Source organism: Sinocyclocheilus rhinocerous, unplaced genomic scaffold (assembly GCF_001515625.1).
Source record: "Sinocyclocheilus rhinocerous isolate Xijiao unplaced genomic scaffold, SAMN03320098_v1.1 scaffold1283, whole genome shotgun sequence".
Taxonomy (NCBI): domain Eukaryota; kingdom Metazoa; phylum Chordata; class Actinopteri; order Cypriniformes; family Cyprinidae; genus Sinocyclocheilus; species Sinocyclocheilus rhinocerous.
In genome coordinates this window covers 400612-424660 of record NW_015642522.1, presented here as the reverse complement: position 1 = coordinate 424660, position 24049 = coordinate 400612, and the positions used below count along the sequence as shown (strand labels likewise).

The following is a 24049-nucleotide window of genomic DNA, read 5'->3' as shown; positions in this document are numbered from 1 at the left end:
CAGTTAAAATTGTCTTTTTTGTGTGAACTATCCCTTTAAGTTCAGTCCTCTTTAGAGGGGACTGAGTTCGTTTCGAGCATTAACCTAAAAGCCCAAATTCCTGCGTTCTGAGACTCGTCTGGGACTCGTCGAACTCTCGTTTTGTTGCGTATCAGGATGTTCCTTTGTTTACTCTATTTGGCCATTGCTTAAACGACGGCTAGTTTTATAGCTCCCTCACTCCATTTAAGAGCGCGCCGGCTCATTTAAACTGTAATTATGGAGCCAGCCGGCCCCGAACACCTGGCCCGCGTGAGGCTCGCGAGTTTGGCCACGACTCGTACAGCTGTGGAGTCACCTTGCAGCGAGTCTGGGGGAATTCCCTCCTAAATCAGCCAAGTTTGGGAAGGGAAAGCAAAGCGAAGCTCTGGATTTTGTCACCGCGCAATACTCCTCTCTGGACTGTGAGTCAGACCCCAAAAAAATGCTCTTCTGATCCAATTTAAGCCTCCAGACGCTTGCCAGTTCACAGTTGTTCCAAGAAAACATGTAAACATCCCAGTCGCTAGCGCTATAGGCGGGATGAGTGCAGAAAAGCTCGGCGGAGCTGTTAGGGGGATAAATATTTTTAGATCTCTTGAAACGGGGGCCATGTGGTTCACAGCAGAGTATTTTTGGGTTATCATATCTCGTTAAAAAAAATTAGCACTTGCGCTATCATTAACGCTGCTGCATGTAGCATCTGCGTGTGAGGATTCCCTTACCTTTGGTGTAAATGAAGTTTATGTAAATGAGACCGACAAATTTTGTGCATCGTGTGATTAGCGTTTGTGTTCATTTAAACAGGCCTTTGTGTTGATTTGATGGTCTTGTTCTAATGCATTTTCCTCATGATGTTGTACTCAACTAATGTGTTTGTATATCTTTTCAGCCTTCATATTCGCACATATTTCCTATAGGAATTTACTCAAAATGGCCAGTGTATAAGTTCTTTTTTCCCTGCTGTTTATACTGTGATCTTATAAGTGAACTATTTTAAGTATGGTAACGCTTGCTAATATGGATGGGTTACAATAAATCATTTGTTGTTTTAGTTTATTTTATTGTATGCCTCTCTCACTTTGCAGAGGTTTTACCATCAAAACTTTTAGTGTAACTTTAACTGACTTAATTATAACTATTATTATATTTAATTATTATAACTTTGCTGCCAAAAAAAATTTTATATATATATATATATATTTTTTATATATTTTTTTATTTTAGTTATTTAATACGCATGCTGTTCTTTGTCTGTTTGACACTTTCTCATGGTAAAAGTTTAATAATAACAATAATAATTTTATTATAAAAATATTTTTTTATAAAAATTATTTACAGTTTTATTAAGTTTATTATTATTATTAATGTTGTTGTTGTTTTAGCAGTAAAACTGTCCCAGCAAAATATAAAATTAATTTTGTTTATTTAAAGCTGCAGTCTGTAAGTTTTGCCTCTTTGTCGCCATCTCTGTTTGAAAACCTGCAATTGCAGCTGTTTGCGTAATTTTCTTCCTTGCGTGGGTTGTGCGCTGGTGTTGTGCCCATTTTCGACCCCCTGCCAAATTATTACCCCTCTGGTTGAAATCGCTATCTGATTGCCTAATCCTAACCCCACACCTAACCCTAAACCTACCAATACTAGGGGGGTAATAATAATCTGGCGGGGGTCAGAATTTGGCACAACACCGGCACGGCTCCAGCGCGGATGAATCTAATGTTTTGAGGAGTATGTGTGTGTGGCAGTCAGTCACCGCACCGGTGTGGATATTTACTGTACTTCACAATCACAGATTCTAGCCTACGTCTCGGAACTCAAATTATTAATGTTAACAACATCAGCATTGCGTGACTATGTGAATATATTGTGTATTAGCGTGTAGATTTCAATTTCTGTACAGTCTAATCTCTAATTGTCATACCATTTGAATTTCATATTAAGAAACCCTTTTAACCCAAAAAGCTATCATTTTTAACCAAAAAAAGTTACGGACTGCAGCTTTAAATAAATATTTGTATAATAATAAATAATATAATAATTATAATTAAACTATGCAATGGAGAGTTTTACCATAAAAATGTGAATGAATGAAGGGAAAAAATTATACATATATTTATACAGACACACACACACACACACAAACAAACATACAAATATGTTAAATTTGTAAATTTTTTATTATATATATATATATATATGTATATGTACAATTTTTATTAAATCATACATATACACAAATATATATAATTTATTACAAAATATTTTTATACTTAATTATTATTGTTTTTATTATTATTAATAATAAACATTGACCGAATGAATGAATACGTAAATAAATTCACTCACTCACTCTCTCACATGCATTTTCTCACATTTCAACTTTCCCAGAAAAATTAAATATTAATACATTTACGTTTCATTGATTAATCGACATTCATTGATTTTTTTTTTCTTACATTTTCATGATAAAACTTTACCAGTAAAGTTTAGTAATAATGCTTATTTATTTAAAATGCTATTTTGCATATTTTTCTGCTCCAGCTGTAACTCAGAAAAAAATTTCTGCAATCCATTCTGCAGTCATTTTGACTTTGACAGCTATTCGAATGCAGAACTCTCATCTGCATCGCATTTTCCCATATTTAATCTATTCCACATAATTCTGCAGATTTCTCCTCATAATCGGCGCAGGAGAAGCAGAAAGCGCTCTGTGTGGGTCCCATCATTAGGCTGAAAATGTCTTTAGTCATATCAGATGGAGGTCTGCAAGATCAACAGCACATGGTGTTTTGAAGGGGCACAAAAGAGACCGTGCAGGAAATAAGCCAGATCTCGCTAATGGGGCCGATCTGTTTATCTTTGCTTGTTTTCATGTTTGAACGAGAACGCGCAGTCCTAATTGCGTCCGGTTCGTATATGGCACCATGAAGCGCAAAATCTCAATGCAGTGTAGAGTAGTCTTAACATTCACAATGCATTCGACTTCTACAGTATGACTTTTTTCTGATTGCTCAGCAGGAAATTTCATTGGTCAGTACTTGATGTTGTCTATTTCAGTTCACCACAAGCCTTTGCAATCTCCCGCCGAAATAAAATCCCTCATTTCGTGGTGTGTTTTTCTGTTTTTGTTCGTGTGGGACCTGCTTCCTCTGGCCCCAGGAATAAAACAGACCTTCTTTAATTGGGAATGAGCGTGTTTTCATTAATGGCCTGCCAGCGTGACACAACGAGCCATCCTGCCAGTAGACTAATTGGTGTAAGTAGAGAGCACACAATGCCAGGCATGGCGAGATCCTCACGGCTGTTATCGGCCAGCACTGAACGGACAGTCATTATAACAAGGAGATTGACCGGTTATTAGCCGTGCGTATGCTAAGACAAACGTCACTATTACTATTACTATTGCGCGTATGTAAGTGTGTTTATATACATATATGTAAGTGTGTGTGTGTGATAAGTTTTTAAATGTTTTTTGTAAATGAGTTAGAAATGTGAATAAATGAGAATTCCATGTTTTTTATAGCAATTATAGACTTAGATGACTTATATAACTTGTATTTTGTATATTTCCATCTTTATTTGACTCTCTAACTCTAGCACTTTCTATTGTATTTTAATTCTACTTTATCTATTTGTCTTCTTTTTTATAAAAAAAAAAAACTAACACTAGCTTTCTGTTTTTCTATTCTATCTACTTGTTTTTTTTATATAAAAATAATAAATTATGCTTATTAGTGTATAAAATAATTTAACTATTTAAGTACTACAACAAAAAAATGATAATCTTATATGGCAACTTATATAAGTATAGTTGGAATAGTTATGTAAAAATAATAAATATTTATTGGCGCATTAAATAATTACAAAATACTAATATTACTACAAATATATGATTGCTAAAATTATACAGCAGTTATATATTTATACAACTAACAAATCATTTAATTCTAAAAGCATGGATGAAATAGTTATATAATAATAATTTATACTTATTAGTGCATAAAATTAATTAAAATATGAAAATATTACAACAAAAAAATAACTAAAAACTTATACTATGTAATATTACCTTAAATCATTTTATTCTGAAAAGTGTAGATGAAATTGTTATATAAAAATAATAAATGGTGCTTATTAGTGTTTAAAAATAATTAAAATATGAAAATATTACACTTGGATAATTTATGTAACTTATTTTTTATTCTGAACAGTACATATTAATTGTTATATAAAAAATTAAGTCATTCTTAGTGTATAAAGATTATTTTAAAAATATTACGGCGAAATATGATGGTTCAAGTTATATGGAAATTGTAAAATTTAAATTTTTTATGAAATATTTGAATAAATAATTAATTATGCTTATTAGTGTATAAAATTCAAATATAAAAATTATTTAAATTATAGCTCAACTTGTAGCTATATAGCTTTTATTGTAAACCATGTAGATTATGTTATATTAAAACTAATAAATTATTCAAATCTAAAATATTACAGCAAAACAAACGATGGCTCAAATTATTAACTTATGTAACTTGTATTTTATTCTGAAGTATAGATTAATATAGAATAGTTACATAAAAAGAATGATTTGTGCATATTAGTTTAACGTAGCTTGAAACACTATTGAAATTGAATCATAATTAGATTCTCCTAATGTTTTTGCATTCCAGATCAGTCACACATGAGGTTTTGTTTCAGTTAGGATGCTGACTGAGAAGTCAGCTGCCTGTGTAGGGATTACAGAGCTTTAGCATTAGCTGTATTGGACTAGAATGCTTTTCTTTTCTGTTGATGAAATTGGTTTTGATATCGACATGCGAGTTGTTGCTGCTGTTTTGATAATCGGCTACTATGCAGGTTGTTTTGCTAATTGTTTTGGTTGGTGAGGCCATGTGCTCGTCTCACGCCATGACTGTTTATAGCTTTATCACGGCTGCCTCGCTGTGGCCTTTTCTTCTGCGCAGCCTCCTCCTCATCCGTTGGTCTGTGTGTTTGTTTGAAGGGCCGGGCCGGGCTGGTCAGGTGACCGTGTGGAGCTCTTGTTATCACTTTGCTGTGGGTCGGCGGGGCGGCTGTTAATCTTTAGCATTGAATGCTGCCCGCTGGCCTCCATCTGAACACGCCGCACGGCATGCTGGGCACTGACCGTCGTCCTTGCTTCACATTTAACCGTTTATTCAAGCAGACGACTAGCCGCTTGAGCTCTTACAAGCCAACTTACTGGGTGGAATTATTAGTGGATGAATTACATGTCCTGTTTTTATCCCAAAATCTAAAATAAATTATAATAATAAAGAAAAGAAAGAAAATTATTTCGAATCAATTTAGAAAAAAATGTTTTGCATAAAATATTAGTTTTTATATTTTTGTTTTGTTCAGAATTCTTAAAAATGAAAGAAAATAATTAATTGGAAATCTATTTAGAAGAAATTGTTTTGCATGAAGAATATTAGTTGTTATATATATTCTATATATATATATAATGTAGGATATAAGGTTATAACTTTATTTTGCACAATTCTAGTACCATTCATTTTTTTACATTTGGACTTTTCATAATTAAGCAAATGTTATTTAAATGTTTTTGAACATTAAAATCTTAAAAAAGGAAGCAGTTATTAATTTGGAATAAATTAATGGAATAAATAAATTGCATAAAAATATTAGTTTTTATATTTCATGTAGTATATTTGTTCAAATATTAAGTTTATAAGTATATTTTGTATAACTCTAGTAACATTAATATTTGTGCACTGTGACTTTTTATAATTAAGCACATTTTTAAGTGTTTTTGAACTGATTTGTAAAAAAGAAAAAGTGCATTATTTATAAATGCATTATTTGCATTTTTTATCAATTATTTTTGTTTGTCTCTCATTACAATACTTTTTTACAATAAAGAAATAAATGTTAAACTTTAATAAAATTGCTTTAACAAATACCACCATTATGTGTGAATAAATTACAATTTAAATATATAATTGATGTATTTTTCCCCCCAATTTGTTGTAATGGAAATTTTGCTTAATCATCTTCTTAATTATAGAAATAAGAATAGAAATAATGTCTTGCATAAAGGAAGTGAAGCCTATTTTCCAATGTATGGGTCTGCAAAAAAAATTATTGACCCTAAAAATAGCCATTGTATTTAAGCAAGATATCATTTATATAAGAAAATGTGTGAAATGTATGCATTAGATGGCTATTATGAAAGCTCATAATGGTTCAGGGTTCTGGAATCATTTCACCAAGTCATAAGCCAGAAACTGTATTTCCAGCCATTCTCGGGGGTAGTTGCAATCTTTAGTTGCACTGTAAGCACGATCTACACCCCATTTCCTCAATTGTAGATGTGTTTCATATCCCAGTATTCCATATATAGAGGGCATATACAGGCCATTTCCTGTTTGAATTATTTCTGATTCGGCACCTGTTTCCTTCGGTGCGCTCCAAGTACACTACATAGTGCATAAAACTTTCCTCATCTTAAGTTGCATTATATTTAGACTCTGTGATCCAAAAACAAGGTCACAGATGCTGAAGGTGAAAGGTAAATATACAGTATCAAGACTTTACAAGGACGTGTGTTTTCCAGTTTTCTGCCATGAACTAGTAACAAAATTGCTCCCTGTTTGTCCGTGGCTCCATGCGTTTGCTGTCCTATTGCCTTTTCTTAGTGAGTCATAGTCTCCATTGGCATTGCTCACCAACTGAGCTGTACTTTCATTATTTGACAGTCTCAAAGCAGCTCTTATTAATACAGATTCCAGGAAATGTACTTTGAAGATGTGCAGTTAAACTAGTAGAGCATGGCACTAACAACAGAATAATAATGGGTTCGATACATTGTTCAAATTTTACAGGGTTTTTGTTTGTTTGTTTTAGTCAGTCTTTTGATGAAAATTGTTTTAAATTTAGTCAGTATTTTTGTCATGTCATTCATATACTTTAGTCAGAGTAAACTTGGCTAAAAAACCCTGTAATTATTGACTTTATTGGATTATTTGAAACAATCATATTCTCTCTGGATATTTCTTTTGCAAAAAATTTTTTTGTCATGTTTTCATCAACACTGTAGGGCTGTCAAAATGGCTGAAAAACTAAATTCGAATTTTGTACTTAAATATTATCAAAATTCGAATTATATTCAAATTTAAAATGCATAATTTCAGTTAGGGTGAAGAAAAGCTTTTGGCTTCCCTCCTGAGGCCACAAGAGGGCGCATCGAGCAAAATATTACTAAAGCACGTTTATTCAAAGCATAAGATAACATGACTATCTGTGAAAAAAAGTGCATAATGTTTAAAATAATGTTTATAAACCTGTGTGAACTGCTTGGTTTCAGTTTTGACGTAAACAAGATCTCCGCATTGATGTTCTCTTTTCCCGCAATATTTGTCATTAACAACGCAGCAGCACCGCATCTAGTGGCTTCAGCTGGATAGGCTAACAAAAACATTATAATGCAATGACACTTACATCGTCATCGCATCTCGTGCGCCACTGATAAGGCTGCCTCCTTAACGCACATCTAAAATTTGAATGTAACATTTTTGCATTCGAATGTGGATTTTTATTTTAAATTCGGCGAATATTCGAAATTCAAATTTTTTTTTGACAGCCCTACAACACTGCATTTGAATTAAAATCATTTGTCATTGTGATGCGTGTTAATCATTATTGATGACCAAAAATGTAGTTGACGAGAAAAAACGACAAAATATTAGGAATGTGCTATGTTTTAATTAAGATTTATCATTGTGATGCGTATTTTCATTATCGATGACAATTTAAAAAAAACTTTAAGTGCACTGATAATATTTTGTCATTTTTGCCAACGCTACGTTCAAATTAAAATCATTTGTTTATCGTTGTAATGCGTATTTCATTAGTGATGACAAAAAACTTAGTGTTGATGAAATTATGACTACAAAAACATTGCAAAATATTAGAAATTCACTGTTTTAATTAAAATTATTTAACATTGCAATGTGTTTTTTGTTTTTTTTTTCATTTTAGTGACAATTTAAAAAAACAGTTCATTGATAATATTTTGCACTGTTTATTATTCAAATATTAGCAATGCGTTGATGTTTTAATGAATCTCTTTTTATCACCGTAATGTGCTTTTGTCATTATCAATGACAGTTCAAAAAAACTCACATTGTAAATACTTTGTGGTGTTTAATGTCGTCATATTTTCCCCAACTCTTTATTACAATTATATATTCATCATTGTCATCTGTATTTTTTATCAATGCCAAAACCGAACATTTTCATCAGTAATTTCTTACATACGATAAAATGCACTGAGTTGTGTTGGATTAATGTAATGTTGGAAATAAATGTTTTTCCGAGTTCGTATGAGCAGCTGGGCTGAGATTTGTAAACGTCGCGAGGAAAAAAATATGTATAGAAACATCCTCGAGGGGAAAAGTTCACGCTCTCCACTTCGTCTGGAAATGGTAGCACCTGTGCAATCAAATGCGTTACCCTTTCCCCTGCTCACCCGGAGGTCATTGACGAGGAAACCAGATTATTCGGATATCATCGTAACCCTGGAAACAGTCGCACTCTCTTTGACGGGGATGAGCGCTCGTGGGAGGGAAAGCCAGGTGATCCCAGACCGAGGGCCGCGTCTGGCTCGGTGTACTGTGTCGTGAATATGAAGCAGCTCCGTATCTGCACTGCAGCCGCTGCAGGGTCAGCCCAACCCATCCCATCAGCCCTGTCCGCACATGTACAGCCTCTCTGGAGTCTCCTTACTCTGCACTGCCTCCAATCCAATCGGATGCGATCTTTGGATTTATTTTATCTCCATTTTCTGTTAACCTTCCCACCATGGAAACCACTACAGCAGTTGGGGCAAAAAAAGGCTAAGACGAGGCTCAAGATTTGTTTTCCCCACTGTCCTCATTTGGCACGGCGACTTGGAACGGCACAATTCCACCTGCAAAAAGGCCACCCCGAATCCCAGACATTCCCTGAGTTTGGATACTCTTCGTTTGTTCATTCGAGAAGATAATGGCCTATTCAGTTTGCTTTGAGGCTGAAAAATATGCCCTGCTCATGACTAGCTCTTTTAAACTGAGGTGATCTAGTTACATGGATTAAGCTAATATATTTTTTCCACCAAAGTCCAATTCATACGGCATTATGGTGGGTTAAGAGGCTAAGCTATTTCTAGCGAATACATTGGTTTCGTTAACAAAAGGTTGGCAACCAAAAGCGATGGATGGACTGTACATTTCTTGGATTTCACATTTCACTCACTTTTTTCCATCTGTTGTAACGTTCACGTCTGCCGTTCCTGATGAGAGCGTCTCTCGTGCAGGTTGAATTGTAATCATTTCCCCTTCCCCCTGATGATATTCATTGGCCGGTTGTGTCTGTCATCCGAGTGTCCAGTCTGGCCTGCCCCATTCTGGACCTAAAGGAGAAGCTGGAAACTGTTTTTTATCAATTGAGGGAGAGATAACCATTAGTCCTGATGGATGTTGATTTTTGTCATCACCACTGCGTTTCATGTGTAGCCTAATATTTTTATTAGAACAATAAGTTAGTAAAACTGTAAACAAATTGAGGGATTCGAACAGTAACTTGTTAGTTTGTGGGTCTTTTTGAATGATTCATGAAGAGAGCTGGTTCATACGATTCACAAAGAAATGAACAGTTCCTTTTTAGATGATCAAAAACATGCAGCACAACCAGTAAAGTCTGATTCACAACCAAATGACTCTTATGAACTGGTTCTTTTTAGTCAGTCAAAAACATACGACACAACCAGTGAAGTCCAATTCACGAACAAATGATTCATATGAACTAGTTCATTTTAGTAAATCAAAACCACAAGTGCAGCAAGTGATGTCCAATTGAGGAACAAATGACTTATGAACTGGCTCTTTTTGGTGAATGAAAAACATACAAGTCTCATTCACAAACAAACGACTTATAAACTAAACAAATTGAGTAACACTTAGGTTTGTGGGTCTTATAATAAAATTCATGAAAAGAGCTGGTTCGTACGATTCATGAGCAAATGACTTATGAATTATTCCTTTTTAATAGATGTATAAAATAGATAAAAACAGGGCACAACCAGTGAAGTGTGATTCACAAAAAATACGATTCTTAAAAACTGTCTTTTTTTAGTGAATCAAAAACACAGCACAACCCCTAAAGTCCATTCACAAACAAACAACTTTTTTTTTAACTAAATCATGAAAAAATTGAGGGATTCAAATAGTAACTCTTGAGTTTTTGGGTCTTTTTGAAAGATTCATGAAAAGAGCTTGTTTATATGATTCAAATGACTTATCTTTTTAGATAATTAAAAACATACAGTGCAACCAGTTAAATCAGATTCACGAACAAATGACTCCTATGAACTGCCTTTTTTAGTGAATGAAAAACGTACAGCACAACCATAGAAGTCCAATTCATAAACAAATGACTCTTACGAAAAGGCCTGGGCAATAAAACTGTATCCGTATTTATTGACGTTACACCTTCATCGATAACGATAGAAAATGTTTTCGATATAGCGCACGATATAGGCACGTGCTATGAGTGACAAGCAGACAGCACACTCGAACACATGCTAAAATGAGTGCTGTGCCTGCCTGTGATGGGGAGACTGTTAATAAAAACTGAATATTAGTCGAATTTAAAATAAAAATTTGCATTTGAATGCAAAAACGGTGCAAGCGAATGCTAGATGTGCGTCAGGGAGCGTCATCAGTGGAGAACGAGATGCGGTGATGATGTAAGTGGCGTTGTAGTTTAATGTTTAGAGCGGAGAAGATCTTGATTAGGTTAAAACCAAAACCAAAACCAAGCCATTCACACAGAACGCATGTTCGGCACATTTTTTTTAGACGGACAACTATGACTATTGCACTCGTGTCTCACACCAAGAGATGTATAGAAAGCCATGCAACGTTAAAAGAGTTTACACTTTTAGAAAACATGTTGCGAATTTGTGGAGGTTTATTCCATTTTACTGCGTCATGTTTTTAAATGCAATCTGTGTGATTGGCGCTTCAGCTCTTTGTATTAATCTGTGCATAAATACGTGATGCTCTTTTGTTCATAATTGTTTATGCAAGTAACAAAATTATATTTGATTTATATATGTTAATTTAGACATTATGCACATTTTTTATAGAAAGTTGTTATTTCATTGCATTGAATAAACAATTTAAAGGGGTCCTATTATGCTCTTTTACAAAGTCTTGATTTTGTTTTGGGGTTGTACTAGAGCAGGCTCTCATACTAGAATCTTTTTTTTGCTCAAACAGCAACATTACAGACTAACTAAAGTTGAAAAAGTGAAAAAGCATAATAGTATAATGCGCTGCATTATTTTGCTCTTTATTTTGCCCTCGGGATACTAGACAAAAGTTTTCTTAAGACTCATTTAATCTGCATGTAAAACATAAGAAAGGATATATTTATTTAAATAAAAAATTTTATTTGACTGTTAAAACAAAAAATTATTTGTTGGATGTCTTAATAAATTGGGTCAATTAAAAATACAGTGGTTAAATTTAAACTTTTTTTTATTGCTCTTTGTTTTAAAAAAAGGTTATAAAAAATGTTAATAATTATCGATACCGAACGATATGAAACATTATATCGTTTATACATTTTTTTTAGCTATATCGCCCAGCCCTACTTACGAACCAGTTCTTTTTAGCAAATCTAAAACCTACAACACAACCAGTGAAGTCTGATTCGCAACCAAATGACTCTAATGAACTGATTCTTTTTAGTGAATCAAAAACACACAGCTCTGACTCCACTGTTTGCACTGTATGTATTGGATTCATTGAAAAGAATCGGCTCGTGACAGTCATATGTTCATGAATCGTACTGCATTGGTCACGTTGGATGTTATTGCGTGCAGCCCGTGATACACAACCATTTGATCTTATCACTCTCAGTTTAGACTGCAAACTTGGATAAAATATGACTTTACTGTCAATAGTTTGGCTACAGCTTGTGGGCACAATATGCAAACTACCTGAAAGAGACACATATAGAAGGGCAAGCGGAGGCAGAGAGACACTGTGAGTCACTGTAAGAACAGCTGCTGTGAGTAACTCCTTCCAGACAGATGCCCTCACTGAGGAACCATCTACAGTAGATAACAGGTGACTCACTGTTCTTCGGCAGGAACCTTTAATTGAAGGTCTCGGCCACAGAACATCCTGCACGGCCTTGATGGTCTGTTTGTCCCCTTCCAACGGTGCCATAATCACATTTGTGTCATTGACTGGAAGCTTAGGGCCAAGAATGACCCTTGAATGTGTATAGCAGGTGTCAACCGTTATTATACTGATGTTTTTTTTTTTAATTGGCCTAATCCAATGTTGTCACTTTGGGTGTGTAGAGATGCTAATCTTCTCATTTATTTCAACTTCTCTTGAAAAAGTGAGTCCATTTTGTAACAGTCATGCGTTTGGTTAGTGTGTTAAAGTCTACATTGGTGAGTTAATTGTTCAGCAGTTTGAGCGTGAAGGATAGTTAGACATTTAAAATTGGTCAGTGATTGTTTATACCAAATATGGAGGGAAAAACCCAATTGTAATTTCGAGAAATGTATCTCAAAACACTTCCTTGTGCATTATATGCGGGATGTAGGCTCCTTGAGTAAAATTACTCTTAAAGGAGAATTTTTGAGGATATAACAAACGTGAAGTTTATTCTTTTTTGAAAGCACTTAAATTTATTTTCTGTTAAAATAGTGTATTGTTTTTAGCCATAATACTGTTTAAATCATAATTTTGTATAGTTGTTTTGGACTTTATGGTGTAATTGATACAAAATATGTACTTATTTATATTTAATTTAATTTAATTGTATTGAAGTTATTAATTACTAATATTAAATATTATTGACCAAAAATAATATGAAAATATTTTATTGAAATTATGGTGAATATTCATTTGGCCCAACTAAACATCTGCTACAAGAGTGGTTTGTTTGTTTGTTTGTTTGTTTTTTACTGAAACCATGTTAACTCATTGGTTATATCTTGGCCACATTCGCTTCCATTGTTAATTTCTCATTGTAACCTCCATTTTTTTAATAAAAAAAAATGAGTGACGAGAGGAACTGAATTTTAGTGCTAACCAACATTTTTGAGACAAACTATTTCGTTTTTACCTTAGAAGTACCAATTTTTGAAGATTGCACACTGCAAACGTGAAAATTGCTCATCCTGTATTGTTTTACAATACTTTTTCACAAAACTTGCCACCCAACGAGGGGATCTCAAAATAAGCACCAACCAACCAAGACTCCAAATGAATAATAATAATAATCCATGTGAATCCAATTCCTTTCACTCAAATGATTCTAATTTTGTTCCAAAAAAAGACAAGAGCAATGTTGTGGCATTTCATTATGGCTAAGTGACGGACGTTCATGACAGACACTCCCACAACTTGCCCAAGCAGGTCCACGGCTCACTCCAGTGGTGAAGTGTGCACACTTGCACCCGTAAAACACAAAAACAACATCTTCTGACCGATTAAACAAATTATTTTAAGTGTTCTCTCAGAGGCTTAATTCTTCAAAGGCTTCCCTATGAAATTAGCAAACGTGAAATTAGCATTCGTTTTTGCTTGTCAACTCCTTGGAATTTACGGCGGCCTGAGAGCGAATCACCTTTGCCCTTCCTGTTCACCTGCCTTGCGTAATCTGGTGATATCAGCGGCCTGGATGACACTTCTGAAGCTTTTTTTTTTTTTTGTCGAGTTCTTGGACCGATGAACCTTAAATGACGGGTCACCCGGCCAGTGTGTTTGTCACATTTCTGTGTGTTTTCCAGGGCAAGGTTGCATAAACTAGGTGCTTTCATACCTTCGGCCGCATTCCAGTGCTTTCTTTCCTTTCCTTTCCTTTCCTCCTAAGCGAGCGCCTCAAGGTTTTCTTCCCTCCCCTATTTACGGGTTTGTTTTGTTTACATTTCTAGCCTCCCCTCCCCCGACTTCCTCGCTCTGCCTCCGCTCTTGTAAGCCGCACGCCTCTGAACAAATGATCAGTAGAGTTTACAGTAAATCTTTTGAGGCCTGAGACATGCGAGCGCCGCCAAATATAGTAAAACGCCGTCCAAGCGCTCCAGCGCGAACGTGTGAATGCATTAGCGTGTTTTTATGGGGAATCTGCATGAGTTTTCTGTGAATGCTGCTGACCCGTGACCTCAGAGTGAATATAGAGAAGCGTGTTTATGGGTCGTGTTGCGCTCACATGTCACTAGGGCTCTGCGATATGGCAAAAACAATTATGTCTTGATGTTTTTTAACCTTTTGATTATAATCAGTCTTTATATGTTTGCATTTGCACTGCCTTTAAAGGGGTTTTTGACCAAATAGTCTTTTTATCCCATTTATTTAGTGAAAAAAATAGTTATTAGTATAACTATTTATTTATACTAATAATTATAAAATATATAATTCTGTAAATATGTTTTTTTTTTACTAATATTACATATTATTAACAGCAATATTATAATTTTTTTTACATTATTTATATTCGTATATTTTATTTTATTATATAATTAAAACCACTTATTTATTCATCATTCTTTTTAAAATGTGATTCAAATTTTATATCTTTACTAAACTTATTAGGGATATTTATAGCATTACACCTGCTATAATTAGTTAAGTATTTTATTTATTTATTTATTTGCATTTTAATTTATAGCCAGCTATACACAATTCCTAGTAATACGCAGAAATTAATGTTGAATTGAATACCATATATTCATTTATGTTGTCAATTATATATAATTTTCTTTACTAATATTAACTATTATTGCCCAAATATACAATATCTTTAATAAACTTAATTAAAATTATTTTCATATTAAAATATAATTGAAAAATGACACCCAGAGACCTTTATTTAATTTATTATTTTTTATACCAGATTCAAATTTTATATAACTACCAAAATTACTGGGAATATTCACATTTGGCACAGCATAGCACCTGCTATAATTGTATTATATTTTATTTGTTTATTTATTTACATTTTTATTTATAGGCTACTATATAACGATACCTAGTAATACACAGAATGTCAAACTCAATATAACATTAATTTATACAATTAATAATAATTTTTATTTACTAGTAATATTATAACTTCCGTTTTTATTTATCCTTCTTTTTTAAATAAGATTCAAATTTTACATCGCTAGCAACATTTTTGTGAGTATTCATATTTCGCCCAGCGTAGCACCTGCTTTAAGAGTTTGTCATAAAAAAATAAATAGATAAAATTAATCAGACAAGGTATTGCAATCGATTATTCATACACATCCCAAGTTTGTTGACATCAAGTTTACTGATCTATATTTGCAGGAAGGACACGATTCTGGTTGCAGAATTAAATTATAATGCTAAATTTAATAAATACGTTAATAGTGTAATACGTCTTAATAGTGTAAATGTTAATGCAATCATTTTGATATCCATAAAAGAACTACAAATCAGGCATCAAAACCCACACAATGCTTATGAATGAAAGCAGGAGGGACTACAAAGGCCGCAGAGAGAAGATGTGTGTGTTTACACAGGGATCATCCTTGGGGAGACGCCGCGGAGACTGTCGTGGAGGGGTGGGGTGTTTTGTGCAGGGTTACGCCGTCCTGCAATCGCTGGCGTATGTGAGGAATGCTGCGAGAGTGGAGGCTGCGCCCGTCTGCATGCTCGCTCCTGCCTGTCCTCGTGTATTCTGCCGTTCCCGCTGCATCCATCTGTCGCCTGTCTGCCGGCGCGTCGGGGGTTAATGCTGGGCGGATATCTCTCTCTGTTGGAAGAGGCAGTTGAATGGCTGATTCCACAGACAGCAAAAACATTGGTTAAGGGTGAGGGCGGATCTGAGGTTGCTGCGGAACCCTGGACTGGAGTTTTGAGTGGATCGGGATTCAGTGAAAAATTGTGGCATGTATAAAAAGGGTTGGGTATCGATTGGGTTTTTTACGATACCGGTGCCAACTGAAAAACAAGAAATAATGTTAGCACCTCAGGTGAATAGGGTAAAAATGTAACTAATGGACATCACCACACTGTACATTTTTTTATTTTTCTTTATTTTTAGGCAGCTATATAATGATTCTTAGTAATATTCAGAAATTGATGTTGAATTGAATAACAAATGTTCATTTATATTATGTGCTAATTATGTACTAATTTTGTCTACTAATATTTAATATTATTGCCCAAATATACAATTTATTTAATAAACTATTAATTAAAAGTGTTATTTTTATATTAAAATAAAATGTAAAAATAACAGAGACTTTTTGATTTATTTATCACTCTTTTTTAAATCAGATTTTAAAAAATTTAGCTCGACGAAAATTATTGTGAATATTCACATTTGGCACAGCATAGCACCTGCTATAATTTAATTATATTTTCTGTTTTGAAGTTGTAAATAAAAAAAGATTGTTGGAGTACATTTCACAAAAAAATGCTATTTCGGGCTTTCTACTTCAAAATGTCATGTTTAATTCAATGTGTTACTTGTCGTTCCTTTGTAATTGTGAAATTTACTCAAAATTTCTGCGTAAAAATTTTTCTACACCTTTTTTTTTTGTGCGTGCTTCCCCAGTTGATTGAATAGATTAAGAATTGCAAATATTTTTTGTTTTATAAGCTTTCTGTTATGTTTAAATATACAAGCACAGCATTCTCTAGTTCTCAGAGTTTCTAAATGTACTCTTACAGAATGTTCCAGAACATTGGATAAAGCTGGGTTTAAAAATTCTTGTTTAATTATATTAGAGTCGAAGGTTTTTATAGAGGGGATTTTGGATATCTCTTTTTATCTCTCCATAAATCAGGAAATACTGTCAACAGCCGAAAAAATTAGCATTTTAACCATGTTTTTAGGAATAAAATGTTCTGAAAAACCAGGCGAATGTTATATGAGCAAACCCCTCAGTAAAATCCTTCAGAATATAAACAAGAATAAAACTCTTAAGTCTTGGTGTACGTGAGTGCTGTTGAAGTGGAGAAAAAACTTTTGTATTGTGAAAAAATACAAAAGTTGAATTGAAATCTACAGATAAACTGTAAAAAAAATAAAAATAAAAGGGCATTTTAGATGTTTTCCTTCCACTAGTCTGAAACATGTTATGAATAAGGATCTCAAAATTGACCAGTGTGTCAAAACAAAACAAAGTTTTTTACCTGTAGTTTGCTGCGTTAAAGAAAATGAATCTAACAAGTTATTTTCTCACTCTTTTTCCCCTCACAGTTTGCCCTTCCGAATGCGTCCACGGTGCTTGTACCCTCCATAAGGAGTGCTGTCACGACCAGTGTCTGGGCGGCTGCTCCGTGCCAGGGAACTCGACCAAATGCGTGGCTTGTCGCAACTTCCTGTTCGGTGACACCTGCGTGGAGCGCTGCCCGCCGGGCTACTACATCTTCAAGGGATGGCGCTGTGTGTCCTTTAAATTCTGCCAGGACCTCCACAACCAGTGCAAGGGCAAGAGCGGTGACTGCCATGAATACGTCATCCACAACGGAGCCTGTGTCCCAGAATGCCCGTCTGGATACACCACCATGAACTCCACCTCGTACGTACCACATTTTGTTTTTTAAATAAATGCAACTACAGCAGCCAGACAGCTGCCGTTAAACAGTATTACACTTTCCAATCAACTCTAATCAGATTTCGCTCCACGTTAAACATGAGTTGACTAAAAACAGCGGCAGAATGAGTTAGACGACAAATCACAAAGTTTAATTAAAGGGCCAAGACGTTATGTTTGTTTGTTTTGTTTTGTTGTTTTTTCATGACAGGGAATAAACTGCATCACGGGATGTTAATGAAAATCAGTCTAACATTTGGAAGTGAGTCTCAAAAGGTCACAGGCCACATTTCACCATGAAATCACAAGAAAAAGAAATAAATGTTCTTTTAAAGGAATATTTTTGTTTTTTTGCATTGACATTTTCATCAACTCTCAAGTCTTATTTACACAATACATTTTATTTTATAGGATTATTTTTAAAGGGTTACTCCACCCCAAAAGGAAAATGTTGTCATTAATCACTTACCCCCATGTCGTTCCAAACCCGTAAAAGCTTCATTCGTCTTCGGAACACAATTTAAGATATTTTGGATGAAAACCAGGAGGCTTGTGACTGTCCCATTGACTGCCAAGTAAATAACACTGTCAAGACCCAGAAAAGTATGAAAGACATCGTCAAAATAATCCATCTGTCATCAGTGGTTCAATCTGAATTTTATGAAGCGACGAGAATACTTTTTGTACGCAAAGAAAATAAAAATAATGCCCGGTGACGCGGAGGAGACGAATTGTTGAATAAAGTCATTATTTTTATTTTCTTTGTGTGCAAAAAAGTATTCTCGTAGATTCATAAAATTCAGATTGAACCACTGATGGCAGATGGATTATTTTGACGATGTCTTTCATACTTTTCTGGATCTTGGCAGTCAATGGGACAGTCACAAGCCTCCCGGTTTTCATCCAAAATATCTTAAATTGTGTTCCGAAGACGAACGAAGCTTTTACGGGTTTGGAACGACATGAGGGTAAATGATTAATGACAAAATTTTCATTTTGGGGTGGAGTAACCCTTTAATATTTATTTTCAGTGGTGAATCTCGCTACATACATTTTTGAATTTCTAGCAGTAAACAGTTCAATCAAATTTAAAATGCAATGATTGAATTAAAATATTAAATAGTTTTACAGTAATGAATGATAGTATAAATGAGGGGGAATATCATGTAATTGTCATGAAAATTTCACAATACAAAAGTAATATTAAAGAAAAATTAAAATTTAAGCAATATTTTAGTTTTTTGTGCTAATTTGAATTATTTGAATAAATGAAACACATTTTCCCTCTAAATTGTTTTAGCATTATAAATTCAAATTAAATATTTAAGAATATTTTTAAATGCGTAAAAAAGATGACGCTTAATTGTTATATAAAATAATCTTAAAGAAAATCAAGACTTTGAATTTTTTGCATTTCTGTATTACATTAACAAATATATATTTATTAAAATTAATAAATTATAAATCCAAAATAAACAATGAAAGTTAAATTGTTATAAAATTATTTTAATATAATTATTAAAATACAATTTTATATACTTTATTAAAAATATAATTTCTCTTTTGACATTGTTCTTGACAGGTTTTGTGAGACTTTTTCCCCCCTTCTATATAAATGACTGTTTAAAGGGTGAATCTTGTGCTGCAGGCATGAAGTAGCAGTTTCTGATTAACGCTGTGATTTGTTTTGGTCGTTTCGAAAATTAACGAACCGGTTGTCACGCTCAACTTGACCGGGGAGAAGAGAAAACTCTTCTGGAAGTATCATAACATCATTTAGTCTTTTCGTCAGTCACGGCTAATTGAAAATGAGCAGATTATAATGGCCGGTGTCAAGTGTTGAGAGCGTGATAAAATGCCACCCTGATTATTCCAACCGAGTCATTTGCAGTCGGGCTGAATTTGTCAAGCTAAGTGGAAGTATAATGAGCCAAACCAAAACAACATTCCGTGACAGAAAGCGACACTAGCGGCCCTTTTTTTGAGCCCGTGTCCGTTTGGCTGCCTGGGAATGTCCGGAAGCTTGCGCACATGCTGGTTTGCACGTCCAGCTTCATGTGTGGGAATTATTAACGTACAAATAAACAGAGAATTAACCCTGCGAACGGGAGTAAAACGCAGCCTCGCGGGAACAATGGCAGCCTTTGTTTGCATTCGCTGGGGTCTCGGGGGCTTTAAAAAGGTGGCCGTTTCACTGGCCTTTTGATTCCTTTGTCTCCACGTCGGAGCGTTGCAGTTGTGGAAGCTTGATGGGATCTCGGTTTTCCAGGAATTTTGTTTTGAAGTGACTTCATTGGTTTGTTTTTCTCGTCCGGCCACCTTTCACCTTTGTGAGAGGCAGTCATGCGGCAGTGAGTCCCGTTTCGTAACTGGGCGCCCCATCCTTCCCTCCCTGTTATTTTCCGAAGGAGAAGACAAAGCAGTGTGAACGAAAATTCAGCGGCACGTGAATGTCGTTCGAAGGGCTTAAAATCTAAAAACCGAGGGTTCACGGCGTCGGTGTGCATTTGAAACGAATCTGCGTGGCTTGGATCTCCAAAACTGGAAAAAGGGAGTTAAAGAGTGAGTTTATGAGCTTAAAAATCTAAGAGAGAAAACGGTCATTGAGAATGAACTGCTGAGCATTTCTGTGGGTTTTCAATTAAATTAATTCCTGAAATGCGTGATGTTGTGAAGTGTTTTTGTACCAGTTTAATATGATTCAAACAAGTTATTCAACAGCTGATTCTTTGTAGTCAATCAAAAACATACAGCGCGACCACTGAATCAGATTCCCGAACAAACAACTATTACGAATGTGAGAGAATCAATCACATACCGTTAACAACTTATGAATCAAATGACAATGTGTAGTTTAAGACGCTTATTTTCTTTTTTTCCTTACAGTTTTTGACTTGTTTTTAGTGGAATCAGAGAAGAAAGAAAGCTGAAATCTCAATGTTGAAACTCTAAATGAATTTAGAAAAATAGCTGCGTATTCCCCTCCCACCCACTCCTGCAACATTTCAGCAAGATTCAAGCGCGATTACGTAACGTTACTCTCTCGTTTTGTTAAAAAGTGATCAAATTAAGCAACAGAATTATACAAACGCTCTGCGCCGCAGGGATTCATTACATTCCCGTTCCACGATTAGATCGTTCCACAGCATCTTTCAGCACAATTGCTGATTCTTGCATCAAAAGGCCTCGTCTCCAGAGTCGGGTCTTCATACGGGATGCATGCGGAGGTCACGTACTTCAAAGCCAACGCAACTATTTGTGGTATTTAGTTGAGTCTCAGTGGGGATTGTGCCCTTGCTGACCCTTTCCATTCAGATGCACTGCTGCATTGCAGCACACAATCTATTCTAGCGCGTTTGGGCTCGTTCCAAACACAACAATGACAACCGCGCAGGTGACATGAGACTTCAGCGGGCAGGGAACAATATGTTTGTCCCCGAGGCAATCGCAGTCTCGAAAAGCGCTGCCAGCTGCTGACATCATGGCGAATGCATGCGTAAAGCAATGCTTATTGGCTTTGAGCGTCTTGAGGCTTCGGTCTTGATTCAAACCCGTCGCTGTCGTTCATTCAGGTTGAACTGCACACCGTGCACCGGTCGGTGTCCCAAACTGTGTACGGGGGTGAAGACGGTGGACTCTGTCACCGCCGCTCAAGCTCTGCGCGGCTGTACGGTGCTCAACGGCAGTCTGACCATCAAGATCAGCAAAGGAAGTGAGTATTTTGCATTCGAAATGCAAGCATATTGATTGTATTTACGTGCATGTTGTCTTTTTTTTAAGGTAGTATTTTAAATATTAATATTGTTAAGTAATATTATTTCAGAATGTTAAGAATTGTCATTTTTTTATTTATATAGATGCATAAAATGGTTATTGTGCAAGTTATGTAAACTTTTTTCCTTTCTGTAAGATTTACTTGTTATTAAAATACAAAATAGCACATAATATAATATAACATTTTAAATAAATGACACAGATTTATTATAAATAGAAAATAAAATGTATACTTTTATATATCTATAAAAAATTAAATAAAATAGTAAACACTAATAGAAATACATAAGTTAATTATTAGTTGAACATCATTTAAAAACACATTTATATTAATAACATAATATAGAATTTTAAATCAATTAAATATTAATAATTAGACAACCGCAAATATAAATATTAAATGAGTCCATCCATTAAACTCATAAAATTATTTTTATTTTAAATAACATTAAAATATTGTATATATTTATTAAAAATATATTTAAAATTAGAAATATATTAAAATGATTAAAATGTTAAATTACAGATGATAAATTATAGATATTGTAGATATTGTATTTACATGCATAGTCATTTTTCATATTTTGTAATATTTAAAACACTTCTATGTAATATTTATTTTGCCTTTTTTGTTCGTTTTCAAAATTCTAAGAATGGTAATGTTTTATTTAACAAACAATAAAAAAAAATTATTGTGCAAACTTTTTGAACTGTAAGCGTTGTTTATTAAAAACGACATTTTAGTGTTGTCAAGTGATTAATCGTATATATACACACACACATGCATGTATATATTTAAGAAAAATGTTATATTTGTATATAAAATATATTTATATATAATAAATTATATAAGTAGACAACAGAATATGAACCCAAATACATAGAATAGCTATAAAATAAAATATTTATTTGATGTATATACATGCATATAATGAGAAGTATTAGAAAGCATGACATTTTTATTTAAAAGCTTTTTTACATTAATTGTTATTAATTAATTATTGTTTTTTACATGCATTGTTCTTAATTAATTATTGTTCAGTTTATAAATTATGTAAATATTAATTTTATAAATGTATACAAGTATAAATGCTATTCTCTATATTTATAAACATAAAAATAGTAAACAATATCATAAATACAAAAGTAAATTGTTCATTTAAACAAACAAAAAAACATTTACATTAATAACATATAACATTTTAAATGAATTAAATATAAATAATTATACAAATGAAATGTCAAATGAACCCAAATAATTAAAATGGGTATAAAATGATATATTTTTGAAAATAAAAAAGTATTAAATAATAAGTAAATTATTCCGTTGAGCATCATTATATAAAACTATTTGAAATATCTGAGTGCTATGCTTGACCAATCAGTATTTCAAATAGTCATGTAATATCTTTTTAGCACATACAGTAATAAGTACCAGTATGTGTATGCGTGAAATGAAGTATGTGAAGTCCCTGGCGCATATGAAGACACATCTTGTGTTCCTCAGACAATATCGCGGCCGAGCTGGAGTCTAGTCTGGGTCAGCTGGAGGAGATCACGGGCTATCTGAGCATCCGCAGAGCCTACGCTCTCGTCTCGCTCTCCTTCCTCCGCAAGCTCCGCGTCATTCACGGAGAAACGCTGGAGAACGAGTACGTAAGATGCCGCCGCCGCCACCGAGCTCTAGCGCTGAGCTTACAGCTTGCTTACTTTGTTGTTTCTGATCTTCGCAGGAACTTTTCTTTCAATGCCTTTGACAACCAGAACCTGCGACAGCTGTGGGACTGGAACAAACACAACCTCACCGTCCTCAACGGCAGGATGTACTTCGGCTACAACTCCAAGCTCTGTAAGTCTGAGATCCTCCGGATGGAGGAAGTGACCGGGACCAAGCACAGGAAGAACGACATCAACATCCCGGCGTATGCGGACCTGGCCTTCTGTAAGACCCGCTGCACTTTGGTTTCAGCGCAGCTTGAGTTTTACGTTAAACCAGATCTGATTATCAGTCCTCTCTTCCAGGTGAAAACCAAGTTCTTAATTTTACGCAAATCCGTACGACGTCCGACAAAATCCTCATTAAGTGGCAAGCGTTCTGGCCCTCGGACTTCAGAGACCTGCTGGGATTCATGGTCTTCTACAAGGAAGCGTGAGTGTTACGATTGCTTTAATATTTTCATATGTTATTACTGTTTTGAAAAATAACATTTTATTTGCTGATTTATTTATTTTTAATTGAGGTTGTATTTTGATTTATTAATTTCAGTTTAATTGTAATTTTTATTTATTTTACTTGTACATAGTATTATTTTGTGCGTGTGATGATTAGTTTTATTTTTGTTTTCACTTGTATTTTAATACTAATATTGAAAAATAATTTCTGCTATTTATTTAACTATACTTAATATAAATGTTCTGTGACCTGCTTGTTTAAATAGTTTTCTTTTGTGTGTATGCTTGGATTATGACTACTTAAACCTTTTATTTTATTTACTTTTTTAATACTACTATTAACATACTATTTTACATTTTTGTTTAATTAATATAAATGTTGTTCTATGTCTTGCTTGTTTAGCATTATTTTGTTTGTATATTTGGACTAGTTAGCTATGACTAATTATATGACCAGTTAGTTTT

General features: G+C 34.2%; 1 protein-coding gene across 1 annotated transcript in view; it reads left to right on the top strand.

Moving 5' to 3' along the window:
* The window catches only part of insrb (insulin receptor b), an 84667-nt gene that overhangs the window by 47915 nt on the left and 12703 nt on the right, over positions 1-24049 (top strand). The window contains exons 3-7 of the mRNA XM_016572948.1: positions 17302-17623; positions 21211-21350; positions 22920-23064; positions 23146-23354; positions 23435-23561. Of these exons, the coding sequence (XP_016428434.1) occupies positions 17302-17623; positions 21211-21350; positions 22920-23064; positions 23146-23354; positions 23435-23561 (943 nt within the window). The remainder of the gene's footprint in view (positions 1-17301; positions 17624-21210; positions 21351-22919; positions 23065-23145; positions 23355-23434; positions 23562-24049) is intronic.